This window comes from Pseudorasbora parva, chromosome 10 (genome assembly GCF_024679245.1).
Source record: "Pseudorasbora parva isolate DD20220531a chromosome 10, ASM2467924v1, whole genome shotgun sequence".
In the NCBI taxonomy this organism is placed as follows: domain Eukaryota; kingdom Metazoa; phylum Chordata; class Actinopteri; order Cypriniformes; family Gobionidae; genus Pseudorasbora; species Pseudorasbora parva.
In genome coordinates, this window is record NC_090181.1 from 3,678,994 (window position 1) to 3,697,241 (window position 18,248).

At 36.0% G+C, this 18,248-nt stretch overlaps 1 protein-coding gene across 1 annotated transcript in view; it reads right to left on the reverse strand.

The window, feature by feature from the left end:
* Positions 1 to 18,248, reverse strand: part of plcb2 (phospholipase C, beta 2) — a 56,559-nt gene that overhangs the window by 25,421 nt on the left and 12,890 nt on the right. The window contains exons 5-17 of the mRNA XM_067454896.1: positions 17,567 to 17,704; positions 15,393 to 15,472; positions 15,249 to 15,302; positions 14,736 to 14,811; positions 14,468 to 14,568; positions 14,198 to 14,361; positions 12,474 to 12,620; positions 10,178 to 10,335; positions 6,725 to 6,807; positions 6,540 to 6,624; positions 4,934 to 5,159; positions 1,257 to 1,324; positions 22 to 118 (exon numbers count right to left, since the gene is read on the reverse strand). Coding sequence (XP_067310997.1) covers positions 22 to 118; positions 1,257 to 1,324; positions 4,934 to 5,159; positions 6,540 to 6,624; positions 6,725 to 6,807; positions 10,178 to 10,335; positions 12,474 to 12,620; positions 14,198 to 14,361; positions 14,468 to 14,568; positions 14,736 to 14,811; positions 15,249 to 15,302; positions 15,393 to 15,472; positions 17,567 to 17,704 — 1,477 coding nt within the window. The remainder of the gene's footprint in view (positions 1 to 21; positions 119 to 1,256; positions 1,325 to 4,933; positions 5,160 to 6,539; positions 6,625 to 6,724; positions 6,808 to 10,177; positions 10,336 to 12,473; positions 12,621 to 14,197; positions 14,362 to 14,467; positions 14,569 to 14,735; positions 14,812 to 15,248; positions 15,303 to 15,392; positions 15,473 to 17,566; positions 17,705 to 18,248) is intronic.

Sequence of the window (18,248 nt, forward strand, 5' to 3'; positions counted from 1 at the left end):
ATAAAATCAGTTCTAACTCACTGGCTGCGTTCTCAAAAGAGATGAATTTGTTGGGCTGTACGTAGTTGACCAGGGCGGACATCTCCTCGTATGCTGTCACTTCCTGTCCAGCGGTACCCTGAGAGAAAATGGAAAATAATAAATTTATCTAATTTCTTTATGAGTCAGAATTTTTTCGTTTAGCAAACAATTACTTATGAAAAGCAACAGTTTCTCTGGAGCATACACTACCATTCAAAAGGGAGGGCTTTTTTAAATAGAAATTAATATTATTCAGTGAGGACGCAATAAATTAATTAAAAGTGACAGTAAAGAAACTTACAAAGTTACAAAATATTCTATTTCAAATTAATGCTGTTCGTTTGAACTTTATATACACCAAAGAATGAATTGTAAATGAGAAGAATTACAATTTCACAAAAATATGAACTGAAATTGGAACATTGCTAATAATCATAAATGTTTCTCGAGCATCAGATCCTCATCTTAGAATGATTAGTGAAGGATCATGTGACTCTGAAGACTGGAGTAATGATGATAAACTCAGCTTTGATCACAGGAATAAATTACACTTTACTATTCACATAGAGAACAGATGATTTACACAATATCAAACATTTTACTGTATTTACTGTATATTTGGTTAAATAAATGAAGCCTTGGTGAGCAGAAGAGACTTCTTTTAAAACATTAAATAATCTTAGTGACTCCAAACTTTTGAACGGTAGTTGATTATTATTTGGTTTTAAAAGTGGGCATTTCTTTAAAAAAAAAAAAAAAAAAACGTAATTTGTGTAATTTTAACTGTAAAATATTGTAAAAACCTGTCAATAAGCTAACAAATTCCAGTATTATATACAGGGAAAATGTAAAATCTAACCAGACATATCATGTAATTTTTTACAGTAAAATAAAGTTTTTTTGAAGTAAAAAAGGCAAATACAAGTATAATATACTGCAAAAGACTTCTTGAATTCCCTGTGTTACACATACATTTGAAAGTATTTTGTTTAAATAATTATGTTTCTTAATAGTTTTTGTGATGGGTTTTATGTCACATCTTCTGTTGTTTAATGAATGTTTATTGCATTGTTTTAGGTGCATGTGTGTTAGCATGAGTGTGAGGGGATTTGCCGGTTTAAATAGCACTTTCTTATTTGTAAATTAAAGCTTTAAACTGTAAATGTTTACATTTTTACTGTATTAATCTGGCAACTGCAACTGCCAAGATTTATTTTATTTTTTTTACAGTGCACCTCATCAGAGTTCTTCATCTTCTCCTCGTCCTGTTCATCGTGGTCGTCATGTTCATGGTCATGGTCGTCTGTATAAGTTACACACAGAACACTTCTTTTATTTTCTGTCCAATTATCTCTACAAACACAGCAGCCTCAAGATAAAAACATTTAGACACTCGAGTTACTCTTAAAGTCACCATGAATTCAACAATTCTTCCACTGGAAGTTTGCAGTGTTTATTATAAATGATGTATCTGTGCACATCATTATTTTAATAATCTTGAATTAGAATAACATCCTCTCTCTCATCTCTTCTCTTCTGTGTCGTGATGATGATCACATCTCACATGAGATCCACCAATAGCAAATCAGTTCCCCACAGACAAAATCAATCTAGATTTGTTCTTGTTTGAGAAGCGTTTCACTCACTTTAAATATATATATAGTTGTTTTTTTTACATACATGTTAACAATAGAAATGTGTAGATTTTTTTTTAACAATGTGTTAAAAGATGCAAGCAATGTGTTAAATCATGTTAGAAAAATGATAACAAAATGCTAAAACATGCTAGCAAAAAATTTGTTAAATCGTCTTAGAAAAAAAGTTAGCAATGTGTTAAATTATTTTAGAAAAATGCTAACAACATACTAAAACATGACAGCAAAGTGTTAAATCATGTTAGACAAAATGCTACCCGTGTTAATTTTAGAAACATGTGAACAAATGCTAAAACATGCTAGCAATGTGTTAAATTATGTTAGAAACATGCAAACAAAATGTTACAACATGCTAGCAATGTTAAATCATACATGCTAACAACATACTAAAACATGCTAGCAAATGTGTTAAATCATGTTACAAACATGCAAACAAAATGCTCAAAAATGCTAGCAAATGTGTTGAATCGTGTTAGAAAAATGCAAACAAAATGTTAAAACATGCTAGCAAATGTGTTAAATCGTGTTAGAAACATGAAAACAACATGCTAAAACATGCTAGCAAATATGTTAAATCGTGTTAGAAACATGAAAACAACATGCTAAAACATGCTAGCAAATGTGTTAAATCATGTTAGAAAAATTATAAAAAAATGCTAAAACATGCTAGCAATTTTTTTTAAATCGTCTTAGAAAAAAAGTTAGCAATGTGTTAAATTATTTTGGAAAAATGCTAACAACATACTAAAACATGACAGCAAAGTGTTAAATCATGTTAGACAAAATGCTAGCCGTGTTAATTTTAGAAACATGTGAACAAATGTTAAAACATGCTAGCAATGTGTTAAATTATGTTAGAAACATGCAAACAAAATGTTATAACATGCTAACAATGTTAAATCATACATGCTAACAACATACTAAAACATGCTAGCAAATGTGTTAAATCATGTTAGAAACATGCAAACAAAATGCTCAAACATGCTAGCAAATGTGTTGAATCGTGTTAGAAAAATGCAAACAAAATGCTAAAACATGCCAGCACTGTGTTAAATCATGTCAGAAACATGCAAACAACATTCTAAAACATGCTAGCAAATGTGTTAAATCGTGTTAGAAACATGCAAACAAAATGATAAAACATGCTAGCAAATGTGTTAAATCGTGTTAGAAACATGCAAACAAAATGCTAAAACAAGCTAGCAAATGTGTTAAATCGTGTTAGAAACATGCAAACAACATGCTAAAACATGCTAGCAAATGTGTTAAATCGTGTTAGAAACATGCAAACAACATGCTAAAACATGCTAGCAAATGTGTTAAATCATGTTAGAAACATGCAAACAACATGCTAAAACATGCTAGCAACTGTGTTAAATCGTGTTAGAAACATGCAAACAAAATGCAAAAACATGCTAGCAAATGTGTTAAATCATGTTAGAAACATGCAAACAAAATTCTAAAACATGCTAGCAAATGTGTTAAATCGTGTTAGAAACATGCAAACAAAATGCTAAAACATGCTAAAAAATGTGTTAAACTGGTTAGAAACATGCAAACAAAATGCTAAAACATGCTAGCAAATGTGTTAAATCATGTTAGAAACATGCAAACAAAATGCTAAAACATGCTAAAAAATGTGTTAAATCGTGTTAGAAACATGCAAACAAAATTCTAAAACATGCTAGCAAATGTGTTAAATCATGTTAGAAACATGCAAACATAATGTTAAAACATGCTAAAAAAATGTGTTAAATCGTGTTAGAAACATGCAAACAAAATGCTAAAAAATGCTAGCAATGTGTTAAATGATGTTAGAAACATGCAAACAAAATTCTAAAACATACTAGCAAATGTGTTAAATCATGTTAGAAACATGCAAACAAAATACTAAAACATGCCAGCACTGTGTTAAATCATGTTAGAAACATGCAAACAAAATGCTAAAACATGCTAAAAAATGTGTTAAACTGGTTAGAAACATGCAAACAAAATGCTAAAACATGCTAGCAAATGTGTTAAATCATGTTAGAAACATGCAAACAAAATGCTAAAACATGCTAAAAAATGTGTTAAATCGTGTTAGAAACATGCAAACAAAATTCTAAAACATGCTAGCAAATGTGTTAAATCATGTTAGAAACATGCAAACATAATGTTAAAACATGCTAAAAAATGTGTTAAATCGTGTTAGAAACATGCAAACAAAATGCTAAAACATGCTAGCAAATGTGTTAAATCATGTTAGAAACATGCAAACAAAATGCTAAAACATGCTAAAAAATGTGTTAAATCGTGTTAGAAACATGCAAACAAAATTCTAAAACATGCTAGCAAATGTGTTAAATCATGTTAGAAACATGCAAACATAATGTTAAAACATGCTAAAAAAATGTGTTAAATCGTGTTAGAAACATGCAAACAAAATGCTAAAAAATGCTAGCAATGTGTTAAATCATGTTAGAAACATGCAAACAAAATGCTAAAACATGCTAGCAAATGTGTTAAATCATGTTAGAAACATGCAAACAAAATGCTAAAACATGCCAGCACTGTGTTAAATCATTTTAGAAACATGCAAACAAAATGCTAAAACACGCTAGCAAATGTGTTAAATCGTGTTAGAAACATGCAAAAAAAATGCTAAAACATGCTAACAAATGTGTTGAATTGTGTTAGAAACATGCAAACAAAATGCTAAAACATGCTAGCAATGTGTTTAAACATGTTAAAAACATGCAAACAAAATGCTAAAACATGTTAGCAAATGTGTTAAATCGTGTTAGAAACATGCAAACAACATGCTAAAACATGCTAGCAAATGTGTTAAATCGTGTTAGAAACATGCAAACAACATGCTAAAACATGCTAGCAAATGTGTTAAATCGTGTTAGAAACATGCAAACAACATGCTAAAACATGCTAGCAAATGTGTTAAATCGTGTTAGAAACATGCAAACAACATGCTAAAACATGCTAGTAAATGTGTTAAATCGTGTTAGAAACATGCAAACAACATGCTAAAACATGCTAGCAAATGTGTTAAATCATGTTAGAAACATGCAAACAAAATGCTAAAACATGCTAGCAATGTGTGATATCATGTTAGAAACATGTTAAGAATGTGTTAAAACATGCTATATACATCATTATAGTGAAGAAAAGACTAGCGTAACCTCCCTTTCAAGATGACTTTACATGAAACAGTTTGCAGAGAGAGAAAGCTGGTTTCCGGACTGGTTTCCAGATGAACTCACCGGCTGTGTGAGGAGCTTCAGTGCCTTCTGGGTTGGCCGGCGCGGGCTGGTTTGGATCAGCGGGTTGGCTGGGCTCAGAACCATCCGCAGGCTCAGTAGTTTGCTCTTGAACAGCAGGTTTCTTTGCCTGTTCTGGTTTGCTCGGAGGTGCACTGCTCTTCTTATTCTTGATCAGTATTTTACCCATCAGCTCAGACGGACTCGGGATTGGATGACCCGGCTTGAGCTGAAAACCAAATCCGCAGAATATTACATTTAATGTTGAGCAAAATTACTACTAGTAACATTTAGTAACATTTTACTTTAATTCATTAACTAACAAGCAATGCATTTGTTAAAGTATCTTTTTATTTTCGTTGTTAAAGTTAGGCGATAAAAATTAAAGCTTATCATTATGTCATGTCATTAAATCTTAACAAATTTAGAATTATATAGTAATTTAACATTAATTAACTTTTTTTTTTCATTGTTAGTTCATGTTAACTAATGCTAACAAATTAGGAACCTTGCTGTAAAATCTTACTGGTTCATTTTTTGTTAATTGAACTGGTCAACATTTATTTCTAGATTTCTATTTTATTTTATTTACTTCAATATATTTTTTATATCAGTTTTAATTAAAGTGTCTTCACTAATCACTAGTCCTGTGGTGAAAGAAATTACATTTTTAATTTATTCATTTAAAAACAAAAACATTTTAGCAATGTGTAAGCACGCTAGAAACATGCTAACAATGTGTTAAATCATGCAAGATACATGCTAGCAAAGTATTAAACATATTAGTAATGTGCTAAACCATGCTAAAAACATGCTAACAACATGATGCCAACAAATGCCAGCAATGTTATTTTATGTTAGCAAATGTAGTATATCATGCTAGAAATGTATTAAATCAGGCTAGCAAGATATTCAATTATGATAGCAACATATTAAAATCCTGCTAGCAACATGGTAATCATGCTAGCAACTTACTAAATCATGTTAACAAAATGCTAAAATATGCTAACAGTGTGTTAATTTCATATTAGAAAAGTGCTAACAGAATGCTAAATCATGCTATAAACATGTTAACAAAACATGATAAATCATGCAAGCAACATGCCAGCAATGTGTTAAATCATGCTAGACACACGTTAACAATGTGCCAAAACATGTTAGCAAAGTGTTAAATTATGCTAGAAACATGCTATCAATGTGTTAGATCATGTTAGCAAAGTGGTTTATAATGTAAAAAAAGTGCCAAATCATGCTAACAACATATTTAATTATGTTAGCAACATAATTCATGCTAGCAACATACTAAAACATGTTAGCAACATGTGTTAAATCAGGCTAGAAACACAATCTGCCAAAACATATCAGCAATGAAGCAAAATCATGTTAACAAATGTGGTATATCATGCTAAAAACATGTTAAATCAGGCTAGAAACATATTAAATAATGCTAGCAAATATAATTCATGCTATAGTAACATATTAAATCATGCTATAAACATGCTAAAACCTGTTAGCAAAGTGTCAAATCATGCTAGAGACATGCTAACAACATGCTAAATATGTCAGAAGTGTTTGAACCCAACAAAACCATTTCAACATTTGAACTCACAGGATATTTGTCCAATAAATCAACAAGCAGAGCGTCTCCAAAGATAGTTCGGCAGTAGTTTGCCATCTTCTCCTGCTGCTTCACTCTGAAACAAATACATGAACCACCTGAGCCCATTTATCATCAAACCTACAGTACGAGAAGCAGAATGTGTGTATGAATCAAATATTAAGGACGAGTCTTACGAATCGACATGGTTCTCAAATGAAAGCACAACAGGATACTTGGAGGTTTTGAAGGCACTCTCTGCAATCGCTTCAATCACGTCCTGTCATGAAGAAAACATTGGTAAAAGTTTATTTAAGGGTTCAGTTCTCCCTATTAAAGGTGCAGTGTGTAGTATTTCAGAGGATCTATTGACAGAAATGCAATATAATAGACATAACTATGTTTTCAGTGGTGCATAAAGACCTTACATAATGAACCGTCATGTTTTTATTACCTTAGGATTAGCAGTTTCTATCTACACACACAGTGAGTCCCCTTAAAGTGAAGTCGCCATTTTGTGCCGTCGTGTTTCTACGGTAGCCCTAAAGAAACAAACTGCTCTACAGAGTGCTAGTCACACTCTGCTGTCTCAGACGACATATTTGTCCTATGGGCCCCGTAGCGTCTCTATGTGCTTCAAAAATGTGATTCCAATTCACAACCTCACCACTAGATGCCGCTATAATCATCACACTGCACCTTTAACTAGTGATTTATTTGCATGCATGTAGCAAATAATTTATTAGCTCTTATTAATAGGGGTGTAACGATACACTCGTGTCACAAATGTGATGCCTTGCCAGCAGAATGAAAGCCTATTATCAAAGACTGCTTCATTTTATAGTTAAATGTATGCAGTTGGCATTAACATATATATCACAATACTGAACTCACGATATATATATATACCGATATGTTAAACCAACATAAAGAAGAGTTTTTTTTATTTATTTATTGTTATTAATAAAATATTTGTATTAGTATTCTTTGTGTAATATTATTATTAGGACCCACACATATTGCCCCATTACATCATTATACATTATATTCAACCTTATATAGTTGTTTAATGCAATAAAGTGACTGAAACGTTTATTTTATTACGTATATTTAATGTGACTGAAACGTAAACTTATATTTTTTCCCCTCACGCATTACTCGCGCTTCCAATACAGACAGCATCTCTCCTGGTGCTCATAGGGTCCTGCCTCTCCCGCTATTAATGCAGTATACAGTCTTGTTCAAAATAATAGCAGTACAATGTGACTAACCAGAATAATCAAGGTTTTTAGTATATTTTTTATTGCTACGTGGCAAACAAGTTACCAGTAGGTTCAGTAGATTCTCAGAAAACAAATGAGACCCAGCATTCATGATATGCACGCTCTTAAGGCTGTGCAATTGGGCAATTAGTTGAATTAGTTGAAAGGGGTGTGTTCAAAAAAATAGCAGTGTGGCATTCAATCACTGAGGTCATCAATTTTGTGAAGAAACAGGTGTGAATCAGGTGGCCCCTATTTAAGGATGAAGCCAACACTTGTTGAACATGCATTTGAAAGCTGAGGAAAATGGGTCGTTCAAGACATTGTTCAGAAGAACAGCGTACTTTGATTAAAAAGTTGATTAGAGAGGGGAAAACCTAAAAAGAGGTGCAAAAAATGATAGGCTGTTCAGCTAAAATTATCTCCAATGCCTTAAAATGGAGAGCAAAACCAGAGAGAAGTGGAAGAAAACGGAAGACAACCATCAAAATGGATAGAAGAATAACCAGAATGGCAAAGGCTCAGCCAATGATCACCTCCAGGATGATCAAAGACAGTCTGGAGTTACCTGTAAGTACTGTGACAGTTAGAAGACGTCTGTGTGAAGCTAATCTATTTTCAAGAATCCCCCGCAAAGTCCCTCTGTTAAAAAAAAGGCATGTGCAGAAGAGGTTACAATTTGCCAAAGAACACATCAACTGGCCTAAAGAGAAATGGAGGAACATTTTGTGGACTGATGAGAGTAAAATTGTTCTTTTTGGGTCCAAGGGCCACAGGCAGTTTGTGAGACGACCCCCAAACTCTGAATTCAAGCCACAGTACACAGTGAAGACAGTGAAGCATGGAGGTGCAAGCATCATGATATGGGCATGTTTCTCCTACTATGGTGTTGGGCCTATTTATCGCATACCAGGGATCATGGATCAGTTTGCATATGTTAAAATACTTGAAGAGGTCATGTTGCCCTATGCTGAAGAGGACATGCCCTTGAAACGGTTGTTTCAACAAGACAATGACCCAAAACACACTAGTAAACGGGCAAAGTCTTGGTTCCAAACCAACAAAATTAATGTTATGGAGTGGCCAGCCCAATCTCCAGACCTTAATCCAATTGAGAACTTGTGGGGTGATATCAAAAATGCTGTTTCTGAAGCAAAACCAAGAAATGTGAATGAATTGTGGAATGTTGTTAAAGAATCATGGAGTGCAATAACAGCTGAGAGGTGCCACAAGTTGGTTGACTCCATGCCACACAGATGTCAAGCAGTTTTAAAAAACTGTGGTCATACAACTAAATATTAGTTTAGTGATTCACAGGATTGCTAAATCCCAGAAAAAAAAAATGTTTGTAGAAAATAGTTTTGAGTTTGTACAGTCAAAGGTAGACACTGCTATTTTTTTGAACACACCCCTTTCAACTAATTGCCCAATTGCACAGCCTTAAGAGCGTGCATATCATGAATGCTGGGTCTTGTTTGTTTTCTGAGAATCTACTGAACCTACTGGTAACTTGTTTGCCACGTAGCAATAAAAAATATACTAAAAACCTTGATTATTCTGGTTAGTCACATTGTACTGCTATTATTTTGAACAAGACTGTACATATAAGAATAAACCATCTAAAATGCTTTGAACAACCATACTACTAAAACTAAATGTGATCTGTTGAAACAATTTCTGGTGAAACATAATTTCTGATTTAAATTATGTTTGCACTTTATCTAAGGAGTGCCGGCGTGTGTGTACGCTTCAAATGATCAATCCAATCCGTCACAGCTCTAATCGCAAGAAAGCTCGTCAAAATGACCGCTCTCAAACTGTAAATGTTAAGCTCATCCAAGAATTTGATTTCTGCATTTACTCACTCATGTTGTTTTTGCGCGTCACGCAGTCATATGACCGTCCGTGTTTACTTACTCCAGACTTGGATTTGGATTAGACACTCGATTAGTTATTTTTACGATGCCTTTATGACATTTTTTTATTGGATCTTTTAAGTTTGAGAGGAACAATGGACTTTAAATGGAGGGACCGAAATCCCTCAGGTTTCATAAAGAATATCTTCATTTGTGTTTGGAGGTTAAACAAAAAACAACATGATGGTGAGTTCATGATGTCAGAGTTTACATTTGTGGTACATTTGTGCATTTGTGTTTGGGTGAATTACACCTTATAAATAGACCTACTGCAGCAAGATGATCTCGGGAATCATATCGTTTCCATCAACGATACACATCGTCACATATTTATATCGCGATATATCATTACACCCCTACTTATAAAGCACATATGAATGGCTTATTCTGCATGAACATATTCTACATCCCTTAATTACACTATAATGAGCCTCCACTGACATCAGCAAGAGCTCTGATTAGAGGAACCAACCTTAAACAGGATCTCGGTTGTCATGGTGAATCCGTGGGTGATGATTGGCTCTTCATCTGGCGGTTTGCCCTTCCAGCAGTCGAGCTCCAGGCAGCGGCAGCCGGCGAGGAGACACTGGCGATACATCTCTGGTGACGAGACTCCCGTCAGCTGCCCAGCTGCAAAACATTTACTGGCTTTTATCTCTTTATATCTAAAACTCTCTAGAAGTGAGAGAGTTGAACCCTTTGGGGTCTGAGGTGTTTTCTGGGCCCTAGAGGTGTTTTGACATGCCCTGACATTTGTACTGATTTCTGTTAAAGGAGCTGTATGTAAGAAATGTATTTCAATTAGCCTAATCATAAAATGGCCCTGATATGTCACTATCATGTTAATTTCAAATACTTCTATCACTGACAACAATAGTCCGGCCAGGATATTGTCATTTAAAAGTTGTTGTTAAAGGCCTCAACTGATGTTGATGTTGACATGTTGTGTTTTGGCCTGAAGCTCCGCCCTCCACCTATCACCAATTACGAAGTCAGTAGTGTTTCGGGTTGCCAGATCTACTCTAGTTACCACAGCTGCAGATCTACAAACGTTCCTGCCGATCCTGCAGCCAATCTGGCAACCTCGAGTCAGGGGGAGTGGGATACACCGCTCTACAGTCATTTGAAAGTGATTGCAGTACCAATTCTGGCCACAATCGTACATACACTTCCTTTAAATTTGGTTCATGGCTAAAGTCTGATTACACTGTATTCAGCACAAACACTGCTACAATAATATTTGAGCAGAATGTATGTAAAAGTTTGTGGTTTAGAGAAAATTATGTGTATGTGTGGTAAGGGAATTTATTATGTCATTGAAATAAGGCCAATATCACTTTTTAAGGACTACAAAAGCTTCTTCACGGGTTAGTGACATCACTAACCCTAAAATTTACATAAACCCTGCCACGCGAACACCCATCAAAGGCCATGTTGAGAAGAGGATACGTTGTTGTAGTCGAGCACATTTGGGAGTCGCTCAAGCTGTTGTCCATCTTTCATATTTTTGATACAGAAGGAACACAAATGCAATAGCATGTCATAAAGCAAGATGACAACATAAGTTATAACCATAATTAAACTCTGTTCTCTCTTCATCAGCCGATATGCTCTGGCTCATCTCACAACAGTTCCACACCAGCGGTTTATAGATAATCATGACAGGATATAGTTAACTCATAAATTCATCAACTATCCCTTCAGGAACATCTCTTTCTACATGTCATCTACAAGATCAGTGTGTGTATGCATGAGGTAATCTGAGCTGCTAACATGAGCTCTTGAAGCTCCGCCCTCTTCTAGAAGAGTATTTGCATTTAAAGGGACACACACAAAAACGTTTTTGCTCACTCTCAAAAAGTGACAATTTTAACATGCTATAAAAGATGATCTGTGGGGTATTTTTGAGCTGAAACTTCACATACACACTCTGGGGTCAGAGACTTGTCTTACATCTTGTAAAAAGGGGCATAATATGACCCCTTTGAACATTTAGCAATGAAAGTTGACTATATTATATTTTATATTTCAACATGTTTCCTGTCAGCTTTTTGTCTGGTAATAGTTCAACTAGTAGGCGTTAACTAAGGCAAGTGAGAATAAATGAATTACTCGTCGGTCGTCAGAAATGCTCTCAGCTCAATCGCGTTCCTCTTTTGAGTTAAATTCAAGGGTTATTCCTCACAGGTCATCTTCTTACAAACTCAGTGAAAAGCAGATGAACCTGATGAAGCTCGATGGTCTATTTATCGAGGTGATAGGGGCGTTTAGAGGTTTGCGTGGTTAAAGTGGACGATCAGCATGTGGGTGTGGCCAAATTACAAATAATGAGCAGAGACGTGAGAAACGAGACGTCTCGTTGGTTTCATAAGGATTACATAAACAGAGAACTTGTTTTCGATGGCTTTCCTCATGTGAAAGAAGATACCTTAAGCTTTCTAAACACATATCTTGCATGTTTATGTGCCAAGTAATAGCTAAGTTTCGGTTTGTTTTTGTGCCGTGTTTCAGACGGCAGAAAGCACACCCTGCTAGCTTTCATTATTTTACAAAAGTACAAACTGTTGTTGTTATTGTGAGTGTGCTCAAATAAAAGTAGACCCATTACAGTTTCGAATTATGTAATCTGTACGACAGCGCATTTTGGCGTTATCAGAAAAAAATACAAGTGAACGCGCCAACGCTTTTGCCGACCCCAGAAGTGTTAAAGTTTAGGGTATAATTCGAACATAAAGCTCAGCAAACTGATGAAAGGAAAGTGATGTTACCTGTGAGATAGGTGTTGTGGGAGGATTTAACAAAGTAATGTGGGAGAGGTTGGGTCATGTCGTGACTCTGGGCCAGTTTGTCCTGCTTCACCACTGATGTTTCAGATCCCATCAGATAAAACATCAAACCTTCTGGAGAAATCTGACCTGCAGCAGGAGAACATTACATTAGGAGGGCCTTTATATTCATACAGCCTCAAAAATACTATTAATCAATATTCTTTGAAATCAAATTTTTTCTTGAAACATTTTTGCCTGCAGTATGAAGATGTATTGTTTTAAGCATAAACCTAACATGATTTAGGGATGTTTATGTGTAACCCCTTCTGTTCGGACTGGGACTCGAACCCGGCCGAAGTCGGACGCTCTAACAAGGAAGCTAAAGGCTGCAACCTCTAGCATCAGTCGCTAGAGCATCTCTTGAGATCGGAGGAGTGAGGTTTACTCGCACAGCGACTACTAGCTGGCCTCTGTTACATATGTTCATGAATAAAATCGTTTGCTAATGGCTAAACACAATTAATGTTAAAGGGATAGTTGACCCTAAAATGAGCCTGTGATGTTTATCTGCTGACCTCCAGGGCGTCTGAGATGTAGGTGTGTTTGTTTCTTCAGGAGAACACAAATGAAGATTTTTAACTCAGCCGTTGCTCGTATAATGCGTGTCAATGGGGTGTATTTCTATGAGAGTAAAAAACACACAGACATACGAATCCATATTAAACCCTGTGGCTCGTGGAGACACATTGATGTCTTAAGACACGAAACGATCGCTTTCTGCCAGAAACACAACATTATGTGTGTTATTTTTTGACCTCATGTCAGACAAATCTCATCTAAAATTCCCCAGCGCCATCATTCTCACCGAAGAAGGTCAAAATACTGGCACAATCATAGAAATGTTTACATAGATGCCTCATTCGACCGATTCAGGCACTAATGAGGCATTTACATAAATATATCGATTGCGCCTGTATTTTGACCTTCCTAAGCGTAAGTAATGGTGGTGGGAGTACTAGATGAGATTCGTCTGATATGAGGTCAAAAATAACACAAATACTGTTGTGTTTCTGGCAGAAAGCGATCGTTTCGTGTCTTAAGACATCAATGTGTCTCCACGAGCCACAGGGTTTAATATGGATTCGTATGTCTGTGTGTTTTTTACTCTCATAGAAATACACCCCATTGACACGCATTATACGAGCAACGGCTGAGTTAAAAATCTTCATTTGTGTTCTCCTGAAGAAACAAACACACCTACATCTCGGACGCCCTGGGGGTCAGCAGATACACATCACACGCTCATTTTAGGGTCAACTATCCCTTTAATGCAAGATTTATTTTCTGAAAACAAGCCTTATCTCATGCAGATTTGCTTCTCAGTAGAGTTATTAGCTACAACTAGACTTACAAAAACGAATAAAAATTACAACAAAAAAAAATTAAATCAAAATATTGACAATATAACAATAAAAGCTAAGTCAAAATATGAAAAAAATGAAATAACACTGTATCAATTTATCTTGAACGTTTAGATATTTTTCATTATAAAAAATGGAAAAACCTATAATGATCGATCATTACTCTATTAATCATTAATCAACAGTTACTTGTATTACTAGCACTGCTCTGGTTTTTTGCCTCTAAGATGAACTGCTTGCTGTATTCCTAAGTAAAGTCTGCTGAATGAATGAGTCTGAGTATTGAGTCGTCTGAACACTCACCACGACTGGCGTTGGACGAGCTGGGCTCGTATTTCTCAATGAGATTCTTCACCTGCTCGACTCGGATTGGTGGAAACAGCTCATCGTTGAGGCGAGAGTCTCGCTGCTTCTCGTTCAGGAACTTTGTCATCATCTCCTTCGTCATGAAACCCTTGCCCTTGGTGCTGTGGATGTCATAATCAGACAATGATTATGAATGATTCGATCAACAATAATAATGAAGTCGAGCCTGGTCACATTATCAGCAGCAGGTGGAGAGTTTTCACTCACAAGGACGTGAAGATTTCATTGATTTCAGGCCTGGGACACAGATTCAGCATGAAGGTCTTGAACGCCGCTTCAGTGAACACATCCGCCTTAATGGTGTCGAACTGACAACACAAAACATCTTAAACACTGCATTAACACACATACATACACACACACACACACACACACACACACACACACACACACACACACACACACACACACACACACACACACACACACACACACACACACACAAATATTTATAACAAACAAAATACACACACACCTTTCCCTTCGGGAGGTTTGCCGCCACCAGAGCAGCTTCCACTCTTTTCTTGTCTGCAGGAAACATCTTAAAGACACTGAGATTAAAGATTGAGATCATTATGAGTGTACACAGAAATATTAGCCTGATATGACAAGTGAATGTACACAGAAATATTAGCCTGATATTTAAAGCATTAGCAACATTTTAACAAGACGAACAAACATCCTTCTGTAGCCTTCAAAACTACTGGGTTCAGTAAGACTTTTTAATGTTTCGAAAGAAGTCTCTTCTGCTCACCAAGGCTGCATTTATTTAATCAAAAATACAGTAAAAATAGTAAAAATGTGAAATATTATTCCAGTGAAAATAATCTGTTTTCTATGTGAATATATAGTAAAGTGTGATTTACTCCTGTGATCAAAGCTGAGTTTATCATCATTACTCCAGTCTTCAGAGTCACATGATCCTTCACTAATCATTCTCATATGAGGATCTGATGCTTATTATCATATTATCGTCATTGTTTCTTACTTTTTAACAGGGATTTTTCCATCTTTGTTGGTCTGCAACAAGAGGCGAACATACCTATAGAGAAGACAGAATGAATGAAACATCATATAATAATTATCAAGAGTGTACTGGGAATATAATTCAGTGTTTGTGTCAGATCCTCACACTTTCTCCAGGTAGAGCTGTCTGCAGCCGTTGGCTCTCAGTGTGTTATATGCGATGGCCAGGATATCATCAGCCCACATCTGTGCCAGAAACAAACCGAGGTTAGATCCGAGAAACATGTTTGAGTTCCTTAATCTGACCCTGGGCACTGATTGACTGTATCTGAAGGGTTGCTATCATGCATTTTGACATTTAATTTTGCTTTTACATTTACATTTAATCATTTAGCAGACGCTTTTATCCAAAGCAACTTACAAAAAAAGGGGAGAGTAATAGAAGCAACGAAACAGACAAGGCCAACAACCTGTAAGAGCTGTAAGAAATCTCAATTAATTAGCACAGTACACAATTTTTTTTTTTTTTTTTTTTTTTTTTAGACATCTACAACAAAATCTCACGTACGCAAAATGCCGAACACTGGATTTTGATAGCTATGATAACAACCCATTAGGACTAAGGCTGTTGCCCCAGCTGTTGTCATTTTAAACAAATACATTTTGACACTTTATTTGTTTAAAGGTGTCATGAACTGGCTTTTTCATTTGTGATACTGTTGTCTGAGGTCAACTAATGACGTTTGTGTGGTTTTTACATTCAAAAACATCATAACTAATAAGTAATAGGCTATTTTCTACACTGGTTTTGAGGCTCTCTTCTGAACGCTGGATTTTGATGGGCGTGTCACTGGAGACTTGGAAGTAAATGCCCATGGCTAGGATTGGAGAAGATTTGCAGATTTAATGAGCTCTCGGTCAGTTCAGTTCGCATGAGGGATTGTTTTGAAAGCGGCAACAGGAATGATTCTCTCGATCACAAGGCTTGTAAACGTCTTTATCAAACAAACACAGTGATTTATTTCTCATCCACACGATTGATTGGACTGTTATTTTTGTATTACTTGACCCCCCCCCCGATCGGTGGATATAAGCACGAACTGCACACACACGCCGGGCACGCGCTCTTAAAAAATCAAGTCAAGAGAGTGAACAACACAGATCAAGAAATTAATGTTATTTCACTATTTGAGATGCACCAGCCTGCCGACAGGCTAACGTTTTGGTATCCCGTCTGGAAAACACACAGCCCCGGGACGTTGGGCTGTGCGAGCCCTGGGAGTCTGATCCCAAATCACAATGAACCAACAAATAAAGGATTCTCCAGCCTGTGACAGCATGCTAAGGTATGTTCTGTTAGACACGTACACATAATCAGTACGATCTGTAACAATGCAATTCTATCGCATATAAAAACATGTTTTACTCACGTAAGTGTGTTGCACCATTCCTGTCGGATCCAATATAGAAGCACAGCATTGTGTTTTAATCTCAATATGTCTGCAGATCCAGTGTCAACCTGAGACTTGCTTACAAGTGATTATCTTGCTATCTTCGATGTGTTTATCGCTCGTTTATCTCCACGACTTGGTGGGCGGGGCTACAGAAGCAGGCATACACATCTATCTGCAGAGGCGGCGTTTCCCTTTCTAATACATCATTGATTCGTTTTCTGCGCCTGGTGTCTATAAAAGCTTTTCTTTGACTAACAAGGAAGTTTTCAGCTCCGAAACTTACAGGATATTCTTATATTACTATGACCTTTTATATATCAAAAGCTCAAGGGAAAGTTGATTTTTCAATTCATCACCCCTTTAAATCAAAACCAGCCTGCGTTTATTTCACTCAGATGTGTTTATGAATTCTCCCACCAGAGGGCGTGTCATAAACCTCAGCGCTTGGCCTTTGAGGCACACAGAAATAACACAACTGATCTGCACTGCAGCTTATTAGTGGCAGGATATGAAAATCATAAACTCATAAACCCCATTTTCAAACCACAAAGACCAGCGGCTGCTTTGAATGGAACATTAGTCCTCATAAATGTGTGCCATAAAAGACTCCAGAGACTGAGTCTGAGGTCATTACGAGTGCATCTATCTATCTATCTATCTATCTATCTATCTATCTATCTATCTGTCTATCTGTCTATCTATCTATCTATCTATCTATCTATCTATCTATCTATCTATCTATCTATCTATCTATCTATCTATCTATCTATCTATCTATCTATCTATCTATCTATCTATCTATCTATCTATCTATCTATCTATCTATCTAGCCATCCATCTATCCATTCATCAAATTTGAAATGAATAAAAATATAAAGGCTGATACCTGGGCCACTTCTTTTGAGGCAAAGAAGTTGTGATAGGTGAGGTTGACGGTGTCGGTGCCTGTTACGATGGTCAGAGTTTTGGCAAGATGATGGCTGTCAGGAAAATCCATGTTGAAGACATTACGAACTTTTTGATGCTGAAAGCGTAAAACAATCATTAGACATTACTTAAGATAATAAAACTTTGTCTAAAAAGTACCTGCATACTTAAAGGGTTCACCCAAAAATAAGAATTCCGTCATTAATCACTCACATTGAAGCGCAAATGTGCCGCGTAACACAATAATGAACCTCATTGGTTCTCTCTGAAGCTCAAATGTGCTGCATAACACGGGAATGCTTAAGCTTCTGTTTACCACCCGCTGATGTGTGAGTTGATGAATGAATGATTGAATGTGAATAAAATCCTAAATGAAATCTGTTCATCATATAAAGTGATCAAGCATCTCTTCAGAAACTTTGGATTAAACCCCTTAAATATTAATAAGTCTTACGGCTTGGAATGACACAAGGGTAAGAAATTAATGACAGAGGTTGGGTCTGGCCTCGCTCCATAGAGGAGTAATTATCCCCGAAAAGAAACTGTTCTGACCAATGAGATCATCAGGGCGGGCTTTAGACGATGACGGATAGATAATCGACAGTACCGTAATCATCACGTCATCAAAGGGGCTTGGGTTA